This window comes from Lytechinus variegatus, chromosome 8 (genome assembly GCF_018143015.1).
Source record: "Lytechinus variegatus isolate NC3 chromosome 8, Lvar_3.0, whole genome shotgun sequence".
NCBI lineage: Eukaryota > Metazoa > Echinodermata > Echinoidea > Temnopleuroida > Toxopneustidae > Lytechinus > Lytechinus variegatus.
The window spans coordinates 38694684-38710504 of NC_054747.1; the positions used below are offsets into that span (position 1 = coordinate 38694684).

The following is a 15821-nucleotide window of genomic DNA, read 5'->3' on the forward strand; positions in this document are numbered from 1 at the left end:
TAAACATATATTTGTTTCTCCTTTTAAATATCAAAATCAATTCCTGGTCATGAAATCCGTTTGTCTTCAAGAAACTGTCTCAAGATGATTGAAAAACAATCTTGAATAGAAATGGCTTAAAAGTCGTATATGCCTTAATAGTGTATATAAATTTATGCATTCTTCAAAATTTTACACTGCATTCGAGGGACAAATTACACTTTTCGCGTGGAAGAGTTTTGAGATACTTTGGAAAAGAAATGCTTGGTTTTAATTAATTCTTAGGAAGAAAAAGATAAATCAACTAATCAGTACCAGGAGTATAACAGTATACTTTCATCGGTAAACGGACCGGGCTTGACTTTGGGCCTTTTCAAACGAGAATCTTGAATCATTATTGCAATGGTGGTTACCTTTCACACGCTCACTCAAAAACTGATTTAAATTCAAATTCCCGAACGAAGGCGGTATGTGTCATTGGTGACTTGTCAATCAAAACACTGCATCTTAAATATAAACTACGATGAGTGCATGAATTATCTATGTAAGTGTTTGATATGTCACGTCAGCTTTGCCCCAAAAAGATGATTTTAAGGTCAAGCCTTTCACGCGCAAAAATTCATACCGTAATTTGAGTGAAACTTAACTGAAATTCACCTCCGGAGTGAAATTTGAATTCGTGATTGTGATTATCGTTCGTGATTCTAATCATATTCTAGTTTTGGTTTCAAAATTCGTCATTGGCCTTATTTTTCACTAAAATCATCATTCAAAACACGAAAGGGCGGTATGTTATTTTGATCTGTGTTTAAATCTAGGAATAGTCAAATCTACGATTAATGCACACACACATGTATTGTAATATCAACGTATATTCATTTCACATTTAGGCGTCAGTACAATTGTGAGACTCACAAATATTAACCAAACTGGTACCACTCCACAATTTAGAGCATATAGTACACAGCTAATATTATGATTAATGATGACCAATTACATCTCAGACTTATGAAACAATCAAAATGTAATCAATAGTATGTCTGTGTATGAAGTGCTATTTTCATTCTGCTTTTGTGTTGGTTGTTTTTTATGTTGTTGTTATTTAGATTGGCTTGTTTTTTATATTTCTATTTAAGGGGTCAATAATTTCAGTTTATATTTACTTGCGTAATACTGTTTTCATATTTCTAAGAATCTATGGCTCACCACTCTTACAAATACTTCACAAACTTGATTTGAGATAATGAACCCGAGTGTTTTCACGTTATGTTAGAATGCACAGCACCTAAATTAGTGAGAAAATTAATGTCACTTAACATGCATTCCAATACCCCCTCTCCCCTCCCCTTTCCCCGAAAAGTAGGGGCATGGAAGTGATGCTTGCACTTTGAGATGAGCATTAAAGGACGAGTCCACCCCAACAAAAAGCTGATTTGTAAAGAAAGAGAAAATCCAAACAAGCATAATACTGAAAATTTCATCGAAATCTGATGTAGAATAAGAAAGTTATAATATTTTAAAGTTTCGATTAATTTCACAAAACAGTTATATGCACATCCTGTTCGGTATGCATATGAGGGGACCGATGATATCATCCACTCACTATTTCTTTTGTATTTCATTACATGAAATATTTAGATTTTCTTGTCATTGTCATGTGAAACGAAGTTTCATTCCTCTCTGAACATGTGTAATTCCATTATTTTAACATTTTGTGGTTTAGGCAAGGAGGTCCTAATTGTCAAATTCGTAAAAATTGAACTATTGTATAATTCGAACAATAAAAAACAAAAGAAATAGTGAGTGAGTGACATTAACAACTTTCTCATATGCATATCACTGAGTTCAGCATAGAACTGTTTTGTAAAAAATAAACAAAACTTTAAAATGCCATAATTTTATTATTTAATATCCGATTTTGATGAAGTTTTCAGTGTTTTTCCATGTTTGATTTTTCTCTATTTATATAAATCAACTGTTTTCTGGGGTGGACTTGACATTTAATTTTCAGGAAACAAAATATGTTAGCTTACAGAAAATATGCCATCGTGATAATTCTCGCCTTAAACATAATTATAAACTTCACTTCAGGAAATGCTTGGTTGACCTCCTTACAACTCCTCTTGAAGGGGTGAGATATGATTCGCTTTCTGGAAATAGATGGTGCTTGAAAGTAATTGATTGATGGTTTCATAAGAAAACTCTTCATGGCCTTCAAGGTTTTGAAGTTTGTACAGATTTTAAATTTGACGTGTTTAACCCTTTCCCAACCATTACCCAACTAAAAAGTCACTTAAAAGGTTCCCGGGAATATGCCAGGAATATAAAGTAGGTCTGACACTAATCGTTGCAAAATAAATGGAGGATCCTTCTGAGAGAAGGTGGCCTGTTTTATTGTTACGTCAATTATATATAATTTGTTTGATTTTATTCCGTTTATTTTTGTGTTTCAAAGATAATACATTTTGCATTATAGTGATCATTAGCGTATCCAGTATCAAGGATGATAGAGAAATGTAAGCATATTCGCATGCACATGAACCAACTATGTCAACGCATATTAAAACTGACTAGAAAAATTGAATAATGATATAAAAGACAAAGAGAGAGAGAGAGAGAGGGATTTTTTACTGTATGGGTGTGTGTTGGGGTGTTAAGGGTCGTGGATGTGGGTGTGGGTGTGTGAGAGAGTGTGCATTGGCGTGGGAGGCTATAATTAGGCGTGTTTTGCAAGTATTATGCATGTGTGTGTGTCTGTAAATTTTAATGGTTGTCAAACTTACTAACGACCGATGACACTGTTAGTGTTACCAGCCTGAATATGCACTAATGAAGTCCGGCAAAGAATCATAGGAAAGTTTAATATAGTTATCAAATCAAATGGGTCTCACTGATATAAAAAAAAAATAGGGGTACATTTTCAGTTTATTAAAACACCATCTACTTAATACACGGATAAGACTATAATTTTACATGATAAGGGAAACAATTTAATAGAAAAGAGACTTTTTTAGTATTATCTTTAATCTGGAAAACAGGGGACTGCCCCTTTTTCAAATAGAGATGGGGCTCAATGTTTCGAAGTAGCTGCAAAGCTTGGGATATTTTTTCGTTGAATTCTTGTTCTTGTCAGAGAAAGTGTCACAAATTCGGAAAATGCATCATCTTCTTGATGTTTAGCATGAACTTACCAAAAAAGTGCAAAATTACCATTTTTGGTAGATATGTTAAAAACAAAGATCGCTTGCTATTATTTTTGAAGAGACCATCGTTGGCAGCGCTACACGGGGCGGGACACATGATTTGTAAGTAGCAAACACAGACGGGACAGAGGGATAACGGTAAAACGATTAGTTTACACCAAAAAAGAGAGAGCGATCTGGGCCATGTTAATCTATAATGACCCCTCTTATGCTATCTATAGAAATAACATCACCTCAATTTCGAGGCCCCCCATCTTCACCAAAATATTACAGCGCCACCATTGGTAAAATAGTTTCTTGGGTGTCCCTTTGTCAATGGTTTAGTCTGCTTTTTCCGATTTTTGTTTACATTGTTGAAGTAAATTTCTCTAGAGAAATTTAGAAAGTGGGTATCATCGACAAAACCATCAATAATACCCGCATGTCATGGAAGTGAAAAAAATAAAGCTATTCGAAAATGCAAATTCCTCCCTTTAGAATATTGTCGCTTTAAAAGTATGTATCTATTTTCTGATTAATTTAGTTGATGCTTTAAACGATTGGGAATATAAGAGGTCCCAGGAATCGAAACCAATCATACGCATATTTAGGCCTATTAAAGGGGAAGTTCACCCCGAAGAAAACTTTGTTGTAAAAATAGTAAAAAATATTGGTGAAGGTTTGAGGAAAATCCGTTAAAGAGTAGGAAAGTTATTAGAGTTCAAAGTTTTGGATTTGTGACGTCATAAACGAGCAGCTGCCCCATGTGTTCTGTAACATAAAAGGCATGAATTTCAAATTTTGCTTGGTTCCTGATGACGTAATTTTGTTTTCTATTCATTATCGGGTGTGAAATGATTTGTCTATTGATATACAAAAGTTACAGTCAAAACCATTTTCAATTTTCTGAGAAAATGACATTTCATTGATTTTTTACCATTCGCTATGTAGGAATGCTGCTCGCATATGACGTCACAAATCAAATAATTGAAATTCTAATAACTTTTTAATTATTTGATGAATTTTTCTCAAACCTTCGACAATATTTTTTATTATTTTTTCTGCTATTTTTACAATAAACTTTTTGTCAGGGTGAACTTCCCCTTTAATTGGTATTTACTCTCTCCCTATTCGCAAGAGTATTCAACCTGAAACAGTACATGTACTCAATCTGGTAGCTCTATTTTGATTTATATCGCCCTCACTCGGTGAAAAAGAGTGTAGCTGAAAGAAACGGCTACGATGAGTTCATTAAACTGTATGAATATAGACAAAAAAAATATCTTAGCTCTTTAAAAGGATCTTTTGGCTCGGGAAAAAAAACAATAAACAAAAAATGTTCTGACGCTTTTGATGTTCCATGATCAAAGCCGGCAGGTCAAAAGGAAGGTAGGAACGTATTACAGATTTACATGAATACTTGTATTTACTAATGCTTACCCCAGTCAGCAAAGTATCTGGGGCTCGTGTGGGTTATATATATATACATATATATGGGCTCATCTGGGCTTGGATATGGCCCCATATGGGCAGCTCATATGGGGCCCATATGGGCTTTGTACCATCCAAACCATCCGGGGCCCATATGGGCCATGTGGGTTTCATATGGGGAAAATCTGGTCAAGCCCACATGAAACCCATGTAAACCCAACATGCCACATCTTGGCCCCGTATAAAAACAATACTGTGTTTTATGTGAGTCCTATGTGGGCCCCATGTAGGTTCATGATGTTTTAATCAATTAAAAAAATACATTAATTTGTGTCATTAAGGTGACTTTACAACCCAATACTCTCATTCTTATCATTTTATCATCCCCTATAATCCTACATTCTAACCCTAAATCCAAATCCCATCCTAATTCTATTCTACACCTAACCACTGAACCTTGTTATTGACTTCTAAATATAGGCTACTTGACAGGCTATGGTTAATAACAGTTTTCAATGTTTAACCTTAAAAAAATTCTCCTGAAATTAAATGTTTCGATTTTTAATTTTATGGTAATAAATTACATACTTTTCTGAAACTTTTCGTGGTGGAATCCTTGCATAAACATATTAATTGTTGTAGCTGTATTAGCTAAAATTTTGGTCATTTACTGTTGTATTGAATATTCATGAGGGCAGTCCAGGTCGATCGATACTAATGATGCCACATGGCCCATAGATATCCCATATGGGGCCCATATGTTTTTAGCCATATGGGTTTCAAGTGGGCCAGTCCATATGGGGATTATATGAGACCTATGGGCTCCATATGGCCAACATGAAACCAACATGGGTCCCATATTGGCCCAGATACTTTGCTGACTGGGACCCGTTCGAAGAAATTTGACCAACATTTAAATGGAATTCTTAAAAACATAGAGCTGTTTGAAAATATACATTAAACATCGTTTTAAAAATTCTCACAGAAGAGTGAACTCCTTTGAACGCTTCTTTTTCCTTTTCTATATAAATCTGTTCTCTGGTATAAGCTATCATCACCGTGCGTCAATCAAATCAAATTAACTGTCAGTTTCATGTCAGCCGAAACAATAACTGTATCTGTTTAATTTATATTTTTCAGTCTTTATAGTTTGATAAAAAAAAGGGCAAGACGGGATCATGGGTGCGGACAATGACAAGCACAAACCTTAAATTGATAAAGTACAGTCATTTTCGACTGTGGAAGCATAGTACACAAGTTCCAAGTTCGAACTTAATATGTCAAACTTAGATTTTGAAATGTACAGTACACGACTACCATATGTGTGCCGTGATCTGAAATTGCGAACACCGCTAAGAATACCAATAAGGGTCTGTGCAGGCAGACTAAGCTCAAATGATCACTTCAACCGTAACGGCCTATTTACTTATTATAAAGCACTGACCTTCCTTCCACAAATGAGGAACAATTCACATGAATTCAATGACTGCACCTCTGCTGGTTAGTACAAACTTGGTCAGTGGGAGAACGATGATCGGCCTCGCCCGGGGAGGGGGGGGGGGGCACTCAGTATATAATGCATAGTTGGTATGGGGGTTTGTGCCGCGGAGGGGACCCCCATTTTTACACCAAAATGTCCGTTCCAAGGCATAGCATTTTTTTCTTATTGAGAAAAAAGCCGCTCCAAGGCAAAGCATTTTGTTTTTGAGAAAAAAAGAAGAAAGAAATCCGCTCCAAAGCTTAGCATATTTTTGGTTACGCCGTTCCGGTCGCATTGATCTGCTGCAATTTTGGTGAAAAGCGTCCGCCGAGCGCTGTCCGACCATCCTTTCAGTGCGAGCGCACCCAGCGGAGGCCGCGCTAGCTGCATCATTCACACATGACCGTTCCAGAGGGGTGCATACGCACGTACTCACACGCTGGCGATCCGTTCCAAGGACCCCCGTTTTCACAAAATTGTCTGTTCCCAGGACCCTCCTTTTTACAATAAGCCCGCTCCAAGGCCCCCGTTTTTTGTCTCGCCCTCGGCACACCCCTACCACTTTTTTGGTCGAGCGCCCCGGCCTGCGGCCTTGTCGCATCTCGTAGCTATACTATCATGACTATAATCACGGTTGTATAGGGTTCATATTTATGTATTTACCAGGGAGCTGGGGAAAACGGAAGGAAAGCACCACCCGCCTACAAGCAACGGACTTCAGTCAGATTGATAATTATACCGGGTTTTTTTATCAGAGTCTCCATGATGACACTGTGTTGGTTCATACAAACATCATGATTACACTCCTTATTTGATGTTTGAGACATCTACCTGGAGCACGTAGACCGTCCGCTCATGGAGAAAGCGAGACAATGGCGAATCCGTCTTTTCTTCTGCGAAGATGCAATGCAGTCCCATTCATGCGCTTCTGTGTGGTGCTTCTTACCCTACCTCCAAGCCTCCTGGCGGGCAACGTCCTAATAACCACAAGCCTTGGCGAAGGATCGCATTATTTCGTCGGGAAGACGATTGGAAAATACCTCGTAAGACACGGTCACAATGTGACGGTTCTCGTCAGCGAAGCGTATGCTCACCGGGCAGACAATCCTGAAGACTCGGAGTTAAATTTCATTGTGTTCCATCAATCGACCGAGCAGATTAAGTCTGTGAGAGAAAGACATTTGGCCTTCTCAAAGGTAAAGACTGATCACCCGCTTTCTGTAGCCCTTATGTGATGTATGTCGTATTGTCCTTTAGTTAGCATCCCTCATGTTTTCATCTCAGGGCTCATTTTTTTAATAAATGGAGTACTGATCAATAAGTTATTAATTTCTTACTATTTTCATTGCTCGCGATTTAGTGAATATAGCCTGAGCTCGACCGAAAATTGTACATTTTTTTCAAAATATGAGCAGATTTTATCAACAATTTAATCATCTGTCTTTATTTGATTATTTAATGATGTTATTGCTAATATGCAAATTTATAAACAATCTTGTAAATGAAATAAACTAAATTTAAATAATGTCCCAAAGATACAAATGCCATAGTAGAATAAAAATGTATAATTCAAATATAATTATAATATAAGCTCGCGAGCGAAAATTGTTCAAATTTTATCAAAATATGATTAGATTCTATCAACAATCAAATCATCTGCTTTTATGTCATTGTTTAATTATCCCACTGCTAATATGTTAACTTACAACTTTTATCGTAAGTCATTCCAATGCATTTTCAGCTGGAGTATATAAAAGTGTCATTCAAGCACCTCGTTAACGTATTGAAATATGATCGGAGAAATGTTACCACCTCAGAATATATTGACGGCATAATGAAAAAAAAAATGCAACTTGATTTTTTATATCATGTCAAACGGGGCAACACGTGTTCCATTTCCGTATATGCAATGCCTTCCAGAATAAACGAAACCGAGATTAGCGATGATTTATCATAACTTAATCATAAATACAATAGAAAATTGACCTATCAATGTAAAGCTTAGAATCCCCCCTTTCATCTGATATTACGCAGATTATTCTACATTCACGCATGAGTGAGCAAAAACAATTTGAAAAAAAGATACCAAAAACTCATTTGGCGGGGGGTGTCTGAATTTCAAAAAGAAAATCACATGCCTTAAAAGTTCAATATCAATAAGTTCAATAAGTTATGATAAACCATCGCTTAATCTCGGTTTCGTTTTTTTTCTGTGACGCACTGTATATACATATACAGTAAAGAGTATGAAATTTCACTTATTTGGTTCCAAATTTCACTTATTTGGTTTGCTCCGGCGACAATTGCTCCGATGGAAAATCTGCAAATTAAACCAAACATAATTCCAACCTCCATAACTATATAAAACGGATCGTTATCTTTACATTATTCTGAACCAAAATTTATGTTACAATCTAAGTCTAACTATAATATTGCCCTCTGATATATCGAAACTGGAGCAAATGTCGGAGGAGCAATAAGAGTCTTGTTCCAAAAGGAGTTAAATCAATTTTTGATTTTTGTTCTGTAAATCAAGTTTTTTTCTTTAATTTACCACTTTACTTAAGCCCCTGCTGTTTTATTTTGATGTATATGATAGTACTACCATCTTAGATTGATAAAATCATCATTTCAAAAATCTAGCATTCATTATAATTTTCTAAAGATTTTTTTTAATTTCATTTTTCATGGATTTAGCTCCTTTTGGAACAAAAGCCTAGTAAAATGTCACTTTTGCCAATTTAGACATCCTTGATATCGGAAATCGAACACGAAACATATAAATATGGCTGTTGTAGTACATTTCACTAAATCAAAAAGTATTCATATTTTTTTTTAGCAATATTTGCAGTGATGGTGCACAACATGTACCTTCAAAATTGAATGCATAACGTCATTTGAGATAGGAAAAAAAAAACAAATTTTAAATAACCGCATAGGGGATTTAGCTACTTCTGGAACAAAACTGTTTTGGATTACTTTGGAACAATTTTGCCAACTTTTTCATTTTCTTTTCAAATGCGATATGTAGCATTTGATTCCCGCGTCTAAGATACATATATTTGTATCAGAAAATCAATTTTGGTCGAAAGTGGGTTTAGTTCCTTTTTGGAATCAAGCTGTACTGTCGTTTCACCATCAACCTATTCATAGAATGCCCTTGAACCAAGTACCGCGACATACATCATCAACCTCATGCAAACCCATCGCCAAGGTGCAGCGGACGATTGCGAAGACCTCCTGGGAAACCCCGACGTCATGCACCAACTCGAAGACGGCAAGTTCGATGTGGTAGTCTATGACATGATCTGGTTGTGCAGTCTGATGGTGGCCATGAAACTGAACACAACCGCAGTGTTGTCTTCCCCAATGGCTGTGCCGACGATGCTATCCATGTACGCACGAAATCCAGTCAATTTGGCCTACACTCCAGATTGTATGAATGGCTATACAAATAAAATGTCCTTTCTACAAGTAAGCATGGTTGATTAATGTTTTTCCCAAAATGTTTCAGTTCATTCAAAAATCTATATATTTCCCGAAGTCGCATCCTTCAATATCAAATTATGCAACAAGTAAGGATAAATGCAATTGTGCACCAAATGATAAAGCATTTCTATGTAAATGTGAAATAAACATTTTGAGCATTGGTAAATAATAGTGTGATGTGGGAGAACATCGTGTGTATATGTGTGTGCATTTTACGCCCATAAATTGCACCCACAAATTGCACCAGGAGGTACTAGGTTTTTCCTCATTTTTAAATTCGCCTTTTTTGTACTTCTCTTAGTTCTCTTTACTTTTGTGTCTTACTCCCTTCAAAGCGCCTTGAGCATTTAATCAAAATGGAAAAGACGCTATATAAATTATATGTATTATTATTATTATTATTAAAAATACAGTTTTAAATACATATGCAGCAGAGAAATTCTTTTCAAGACCTACTGCATGACAAAGCCAACAATACTAACCTTCTTTACGTACATTCCTTTATATTACAATATTACACATGTGGGAATCATCGCTTTGTATATCATTATTGCCATCAAAGGCCTAAATTGATGCCTTTATAAAAAATAAGGTCAGAAGTATAGCTTGCACCAATTTCAAACTTAGATAAATTTCCCTAAAATATTCACTCCCATTTTCATTTCTTCTAATTTTGCTTGTCATGCACATACATCACTGTTGACTACAACCTGCTTTATACTTACAGTTATGCGAATCAACTGACCAAACGTCTTCATCCCTTATCGCGTGACGATGAATTCCGAACGAAACACTTTTAAAAATATATATAATTTTTTTTATCTACAGCGTGTAAACAACGTAGTGGCCAATCAGGTATTATTCCAGATATTAGAGTACATGCATGGGCCTTTCAACACCGTCAGGGAACGCCATCAGATCAGGCAAGATTTGCAAGGATCTGTCTCGGACCTCATCGGGACCTACACCGATTTATTCCTGGTCAATATGGATTTTGCGGTGGAGTACCCGCTGCCGCTCATCCCGAATATCATCACCATAGGAGGAATCACTGCAAGACCGGCAGCACCATTACCAGATGTAAGCTCTGAACCTCGTAACACAACGCTCAACGATCATCCTGTAACCTTTTTTTTATGTTTGATTGCATTGAATAAAATTGTAAAATCAAGAGTACGATTAATCGCTGACTTTTTGTATTACGGGACTGACAGAAAAAAAATAACTCTCACAATCAAGCACAACGTGATTTTAAAGCCTGTCTTCAGTTTTGATAAATGGTCAGTAATGTGAATTATATCTTACAGAATTGTGAAGACAGTTTAGATCTTCCAACCGCCACTTCTCTGTGAAAATTTCAAATATTTAGGTCTTGGATATCTAGCACCCTCTATCGGTGATATTTTGTTTCTTTTTTTTTTGTTTCATGAAAGAATTTCATTAATTTTATCCCGAAAATCCTCCTTCATAGAATTCATCAATAGTTTATCTATTAAAGTCAATGTGATTCCCACCGACGTTCGAATGATTTTATACTGGATCTGCCTTTTCCTCCCCAAGGTTCTATTGACCTCAATTATTTTTGGTAATAATTGAACTTGCTCCAAGTTTGTAATCTGTCATTGGGTGAATAAATCAAATTTAGTGTTTACCTACTGTGATTTCGTTTTGGACCCTTGATGTATTTGTGAAAGAAATCTATTCCTCCATCAAAGGGAGAAAACCGTTAATCATCACCGCACATTTTGAAATCTTGTACATTTTTTTTAATTGACGTATTTGTTCCTGTATTTTCCAGGACTTAGAGACACTCATGCAGTCATCTGGCGATGGTGGCGTCATCTTATTCACACTCGGTACTTATGTTACCCACATCAGACAAGAATTCCTTGAACCATTTGCAGAGGTCTTTGGTCGGTATCCGCAGCAGAAGGTTCTGTGGCAGTTCGTCGGTGAACCTAAGTTCAAGATACCGCCAAATGTAAAGATGATGCCATGGCTGCCACAGAATGATATTTTAGGTAAGGATATGGTTGAGGTTAGGGTTACTGAGAGTTATGTTTGTCTTTGAAGATTATGCTGAAGATAATCTCCATCAACTAGCCCTCGCAAAAGAAGTTTGCAATCTTCACAAACGTCGTTGGTAATCTTAACGCATTTAAACTTTGCAAATTGTGTGGACTTTCAGGTCACCCGAAGACACGTCTATTCATTTTCCATGGCGGCAACAACGGGTTCTACGAGACCATGTACCATGGTGTCCCAGCTATTCTGATACCACTCACAGGGGATGCCATAGATCAGGGGTCTCGACTGACGCATCAGGGTTTCGGCATAGTCCTTGACAAGACCAATGTGACGGTTGATGTACTAGACGATGCAATAAAAACGATCTTCAACAACAATAGGTATTTAATCTACTATTGTTCATGGTTATTGCACGGGAGTAGATTTCTATTTCAGCACCTTAAGGAGTATGGTTGAAATTGGGCTTTATAGACTGTACAGTTAAATTCAGATCCGGTACGCACAATTTTATGCTAAAAAATGACATTTCAAGAACATTTCACTGTATTCAATGTATTTTGAAGAAAACAAAACAATTATATGAAACACAATCCTGTCAATTTATTATCATTTCACATTTCTCCTTGTTCAATCCACCTTGATTGACGCCCATGGATACAGCGATATAATTTCATCCATGATCTTATTCAACGTTCATTTCACATTCTTCTAAAGAGTGATGTTAATTGTTCCTCCCTATCAATACTACTTCACATCATCAAAAGAATGTATTCGATTACACGATTTCTGCTAACCATCTAATAAATCCTTGGTTAAAAAAACTTTTCATTTAGATACGTTCCACTCATGCTGTCGTGGAAGTGATTTCAAAGCAACCGGTAATACGTTTTTGGAAACAACATGATTTTTTGGTCTGTCCCTTCAGAAAGATTTGAACTTATAATTTCCCTGTATTCACGGTGCTAATTATGAATGTTCACATTTCGTATTCGCAGTTACTCGGAGGTGGCAAAGCTACTGTCCGCTCGTCTGCAAAGTAGGTCGATGCATCCGGGTGATCGCGCTGCATTCTGGGTAAATCACGTGATGAAGCATGGAGGCGGCTACATGAGAAGCCCACTGATTGGACTCAACTTTATACAGCGTAATATGCTAGATGTTTTGGCATTTTTCCTAGCCTTGGTCTCAGTAATACTAGTGGTTTCTTTCTATAGCATCCGGTGCACTCTAAGTTTCTGTAAACAGAAATGTATCTCTTCTTCTAAACAAAAACATGATTGAACAAAATAAATCAATTAAGTATTTTTTTTATTCTCATTCTTCACATTGACAATTTCCAAAGACATGTAATGTATATATATATATATATATATATATTGATGATTCTAATTATGTGTGACATGGTGATTGAGCTTGGCATATCGTTATAACAGGAGTGGATTGATAGACTGAACACAGCTAACGTGTGAATCTCCATTGGCCTTGACAAGCGCACTACTACTACTTGATTTTTAAAGGTATAGGGTTACTGTAAGAATAAAATATCTTATGCGATAAAATTCCTTTATTTGGGACGAGACACGTTTTAAAAGGAAGTGCCTGCAACTGGTTTTCAGGATATAGTTATTTGGATAATGATCATGTACTGATAAATAAGAATTACTCATATTTAGCAAGTGCTTGCTTTCCGAATTTAATTTGCAACCCTACAGAAACATGAGAAAGGAAGACTTTAACATGTTTAGAAATTGTATGGCTTTGTATATTGTGTGGTGCCTGAAACCATTTTGATAGTCGAATAAGATTCAAGTTTAGGTTAATTGCCGATTAATATTCTTCTGATATAATCTCAATATCATATTATTTATGATCAAACATGGTAATTAAAGTCTCATCTGATTTTTTTAGGAAACCAAACTGTTTGGAAATCGTAGCAAATGCACAATGCGGTGCTTTATGTAGTGACATGCATAAATGTAAGTGCTATTCGCTTCTCTGACCAAAAAATAATAATAATAAACGGTGCTCCTTGTTCATAAATAAAAGTAGCATAGCTCAGCTTGATAGTTATACAACATGGCGAAAACAATCTCGGAAAGTTTTTATATCCTGCGCTTTTGCAGCAATATACAATGACGATTTAATTTATCAGCCTCGTCTAAACTTTATTAAGTGGCATGCATGACCTTTTTTGTAAATGTGGTTCGCGTCAGGTTTTTTTCTCTCTCTCTTGTAAAAGAAAGTGAAAACAGCCATCATTCTATTATTTTTGTATTAAAGACCGACAACTTTAACTGTAACATAATAATCTCTGTATGCTTTGCTGAACACATTGGAAACTTTATTAGATCTTTGGATCATTAGTAACACTAAATGTATACGTGACGATAGAGTGCAAAGTTCCGTGCTAATGATGTACCTTGGGGTATAAATAATAATTAAAAAATATCTAAGTTGTACCAATTACAAAAGTATAGATTGAACTCGGGCGAGCCAACTATCGATAAAGCCAGGAAATATTATTGTCAGTGTTGTGCTTGTTTGATTTTTCCTCATGTTATTCAGGCTTTATGTTGGGGTGGACTTGTCGTCTAAGCCCCCATAATCCCTTTTCAGTATCAATGTTGTTTGCCCCCCCCCCAAAAAAAAAGTGGCAGTCCGGAGCCATTATGGAATTTGTGATAACTCTGTCTCCCGAATTCAAATGAGCTTTGTATATCATCATCTCTTCAGATAATCTAGTCTTCATCTAAACAAAAACACTGAATTGTCTTTTGAAGGATACACTTCGTGAGTCCGAAGGTTCGTAATTCCGAAACACGTAAATTGCATATACGTCGATATTCGTTAATCCGAAAACGTTAAAGGGTTCGTTAAAGCGAACATTTGTGGCGTTATTCCGAAGGTTCGATAATCTGAAAACGAAATAAGGTTCGATGTTCCGATGGTTCGATAATCCGAAAACGAAGTAAGATTCGTTGTCCCGAAGGTTCTTTAATCCGAAAACGAAATAAGGTTCGTTAATCATTTCGTTTTCGGACTAACGAACCTTTATTACGAACCTCATTTCGTTTTCGGATTAACGAACCTTCGGAATTACGGACCTCACTTCGTTTTCGGACAAACGAACCTTCGGAATAAAGAACCTCCAGAATTACGAAGCTTCGGAATTACGAATGTATGCGGTTTTAGAAACTCCTTCTTTTAGAGATCCCAAATCTTATTTTGTTTTATCATTTCATGAACTTTCAAGCATATGTACATAATAACTATACGCTCCGTTGCAAACAGAATTTGCTTCTTTTTATTCCAAAATCATTGTAATCATTCAATTTTAACTTATTACAGTACTAACTACAGTGCATATTACTCTTGTATTGGCATTCATTTAATCATTTTTGTTGTGTATGATTGTGTCTCAGACAGAGACTATGAAAATGTATATTGAAATCCCAAAGATGACAAAAGAAATTCAAGATATAGAGAAAGAGAGAGGGGGCGGAAGAGAATTATATGAATTATAAGTAGGTGAAGAAGAGGCAAAGGACTCCAGGACGAATGGTAGTCCGGAAAGAGGGGGAAAGAAGGCGAAGACATAAGAAGACAACAAGTAACGGAAAGAGCGATAAAGAGAGGTTTGGGACGAAAAGGGGAAAGTAGATAATAGATGGGTGGGGGTGCATTCCTAAAACGTGCATGGGTTGGTGAATGTGTTAGTGTACATGTGAAAAAGAGGAACTGCGAAAGAGAGGAGAGAGAGGGAGGGGGCGACACTGTCCCTTAAAATGACGTAGTTTAGAGTTAAACATTTCCTCTCTGTTATCCTCTCCTACACCTCTACCCACGCACCCTTAAAAACACACATACAATCAACCACCCCCCCCCCCCCGGAGCTTTCCCCCTAATAAGATGACTCACAAATTCAACTCATCAAATATCAAGACTCACCAACAGGCAAGAGCATACCCCATTTAAAGGGGAATGAAACCTTTGGAACAAATAGGCCTGTGTAAAAACAGAAAAATTAAAGAATAAGAATAAAGAAAGTTTGAGAAAAATCGGACAAATAATGAGAAAGTTATGAGCATTTGAATATTGCAATCACTAATGCTATGGAGATCCTCCCATTGGCAATGCGACAAGGATGTGTGATGTCACTGATGAACAACTTTCCCTTTGGTGGACTATAAAATACCCTCAAAATGTCTCTTTTTGCTTTTTCTTATGATGAT

The 15821-nt window shown here is 36.4% G+C and overlaps 1 protein-coding gene across 2 annotated transcripts; it reads left to right on the forward strand.

The window, feature by feature from the left end:
• The first annotated feature begins 6630 nt into the window (after window positions 1–6630).
• LOC121420472 (UDP-glucuronosyltransferase 2C1-like) lies at window positions 6631–14953 on the forward strand. 2 transcript variants are annotated; one of them, XM_041615116.1, is made up of 6 exons: window positions 6640–7268; window positions 9226–9546; window positions 10390–10641; window positions 11360–11582; window positions 11750–11969; window positions 12585–14953. In XM_041615116.1, exons 1-6 carry the CDS (start codon window positions 6945–6947, stop codon window positions 12868–12870), a joined length of 1626 nt encoding a protein of 541 aa, XP_041471050.1. In that variant the 5' UTR covers window positions 6640–6944; the 3' UTR covers window positions 12871–14953. The 2 variants fall into 2 exon arrangements, with proteins under 2 accessions (XP_041471051.1, XP_041471050.1); XM_041615117.1 differs by lacking the exon at window positions 9226–9546 and having other exon boundaries at window positions 6631–7268.
• Window positions 14954–15821: the final 868 nt, after the last annotated feature.

What these genes read in the sequence shown, in the direction of transcription:
- LOC121420472 (XM_041615116.1), top strand. Translation starts at nt 6,945, where the DNA reads ATGGCGAATCCGTCTTTTCTTCTGCGAAGATGCAATGCAGTCCCATTC. An exon ending in GCCACAGAATGATATTTTAG is followed by an intron (nt 11,583 to 11,749) that starts GTAAGGATATGG and finishes GTGGACTTTCAG; the next exon opens with GTCACCCGAAGACACGTCTA. An exon ending in ACGATCTTCAACAACAATAG is followed by an intron (nt 11,970 to 12,584) that starts GTATTTAATCTA and finishes TCGTATTCGCAG; the next exon opens with TTACTCGGAGGTGGCAAAGC.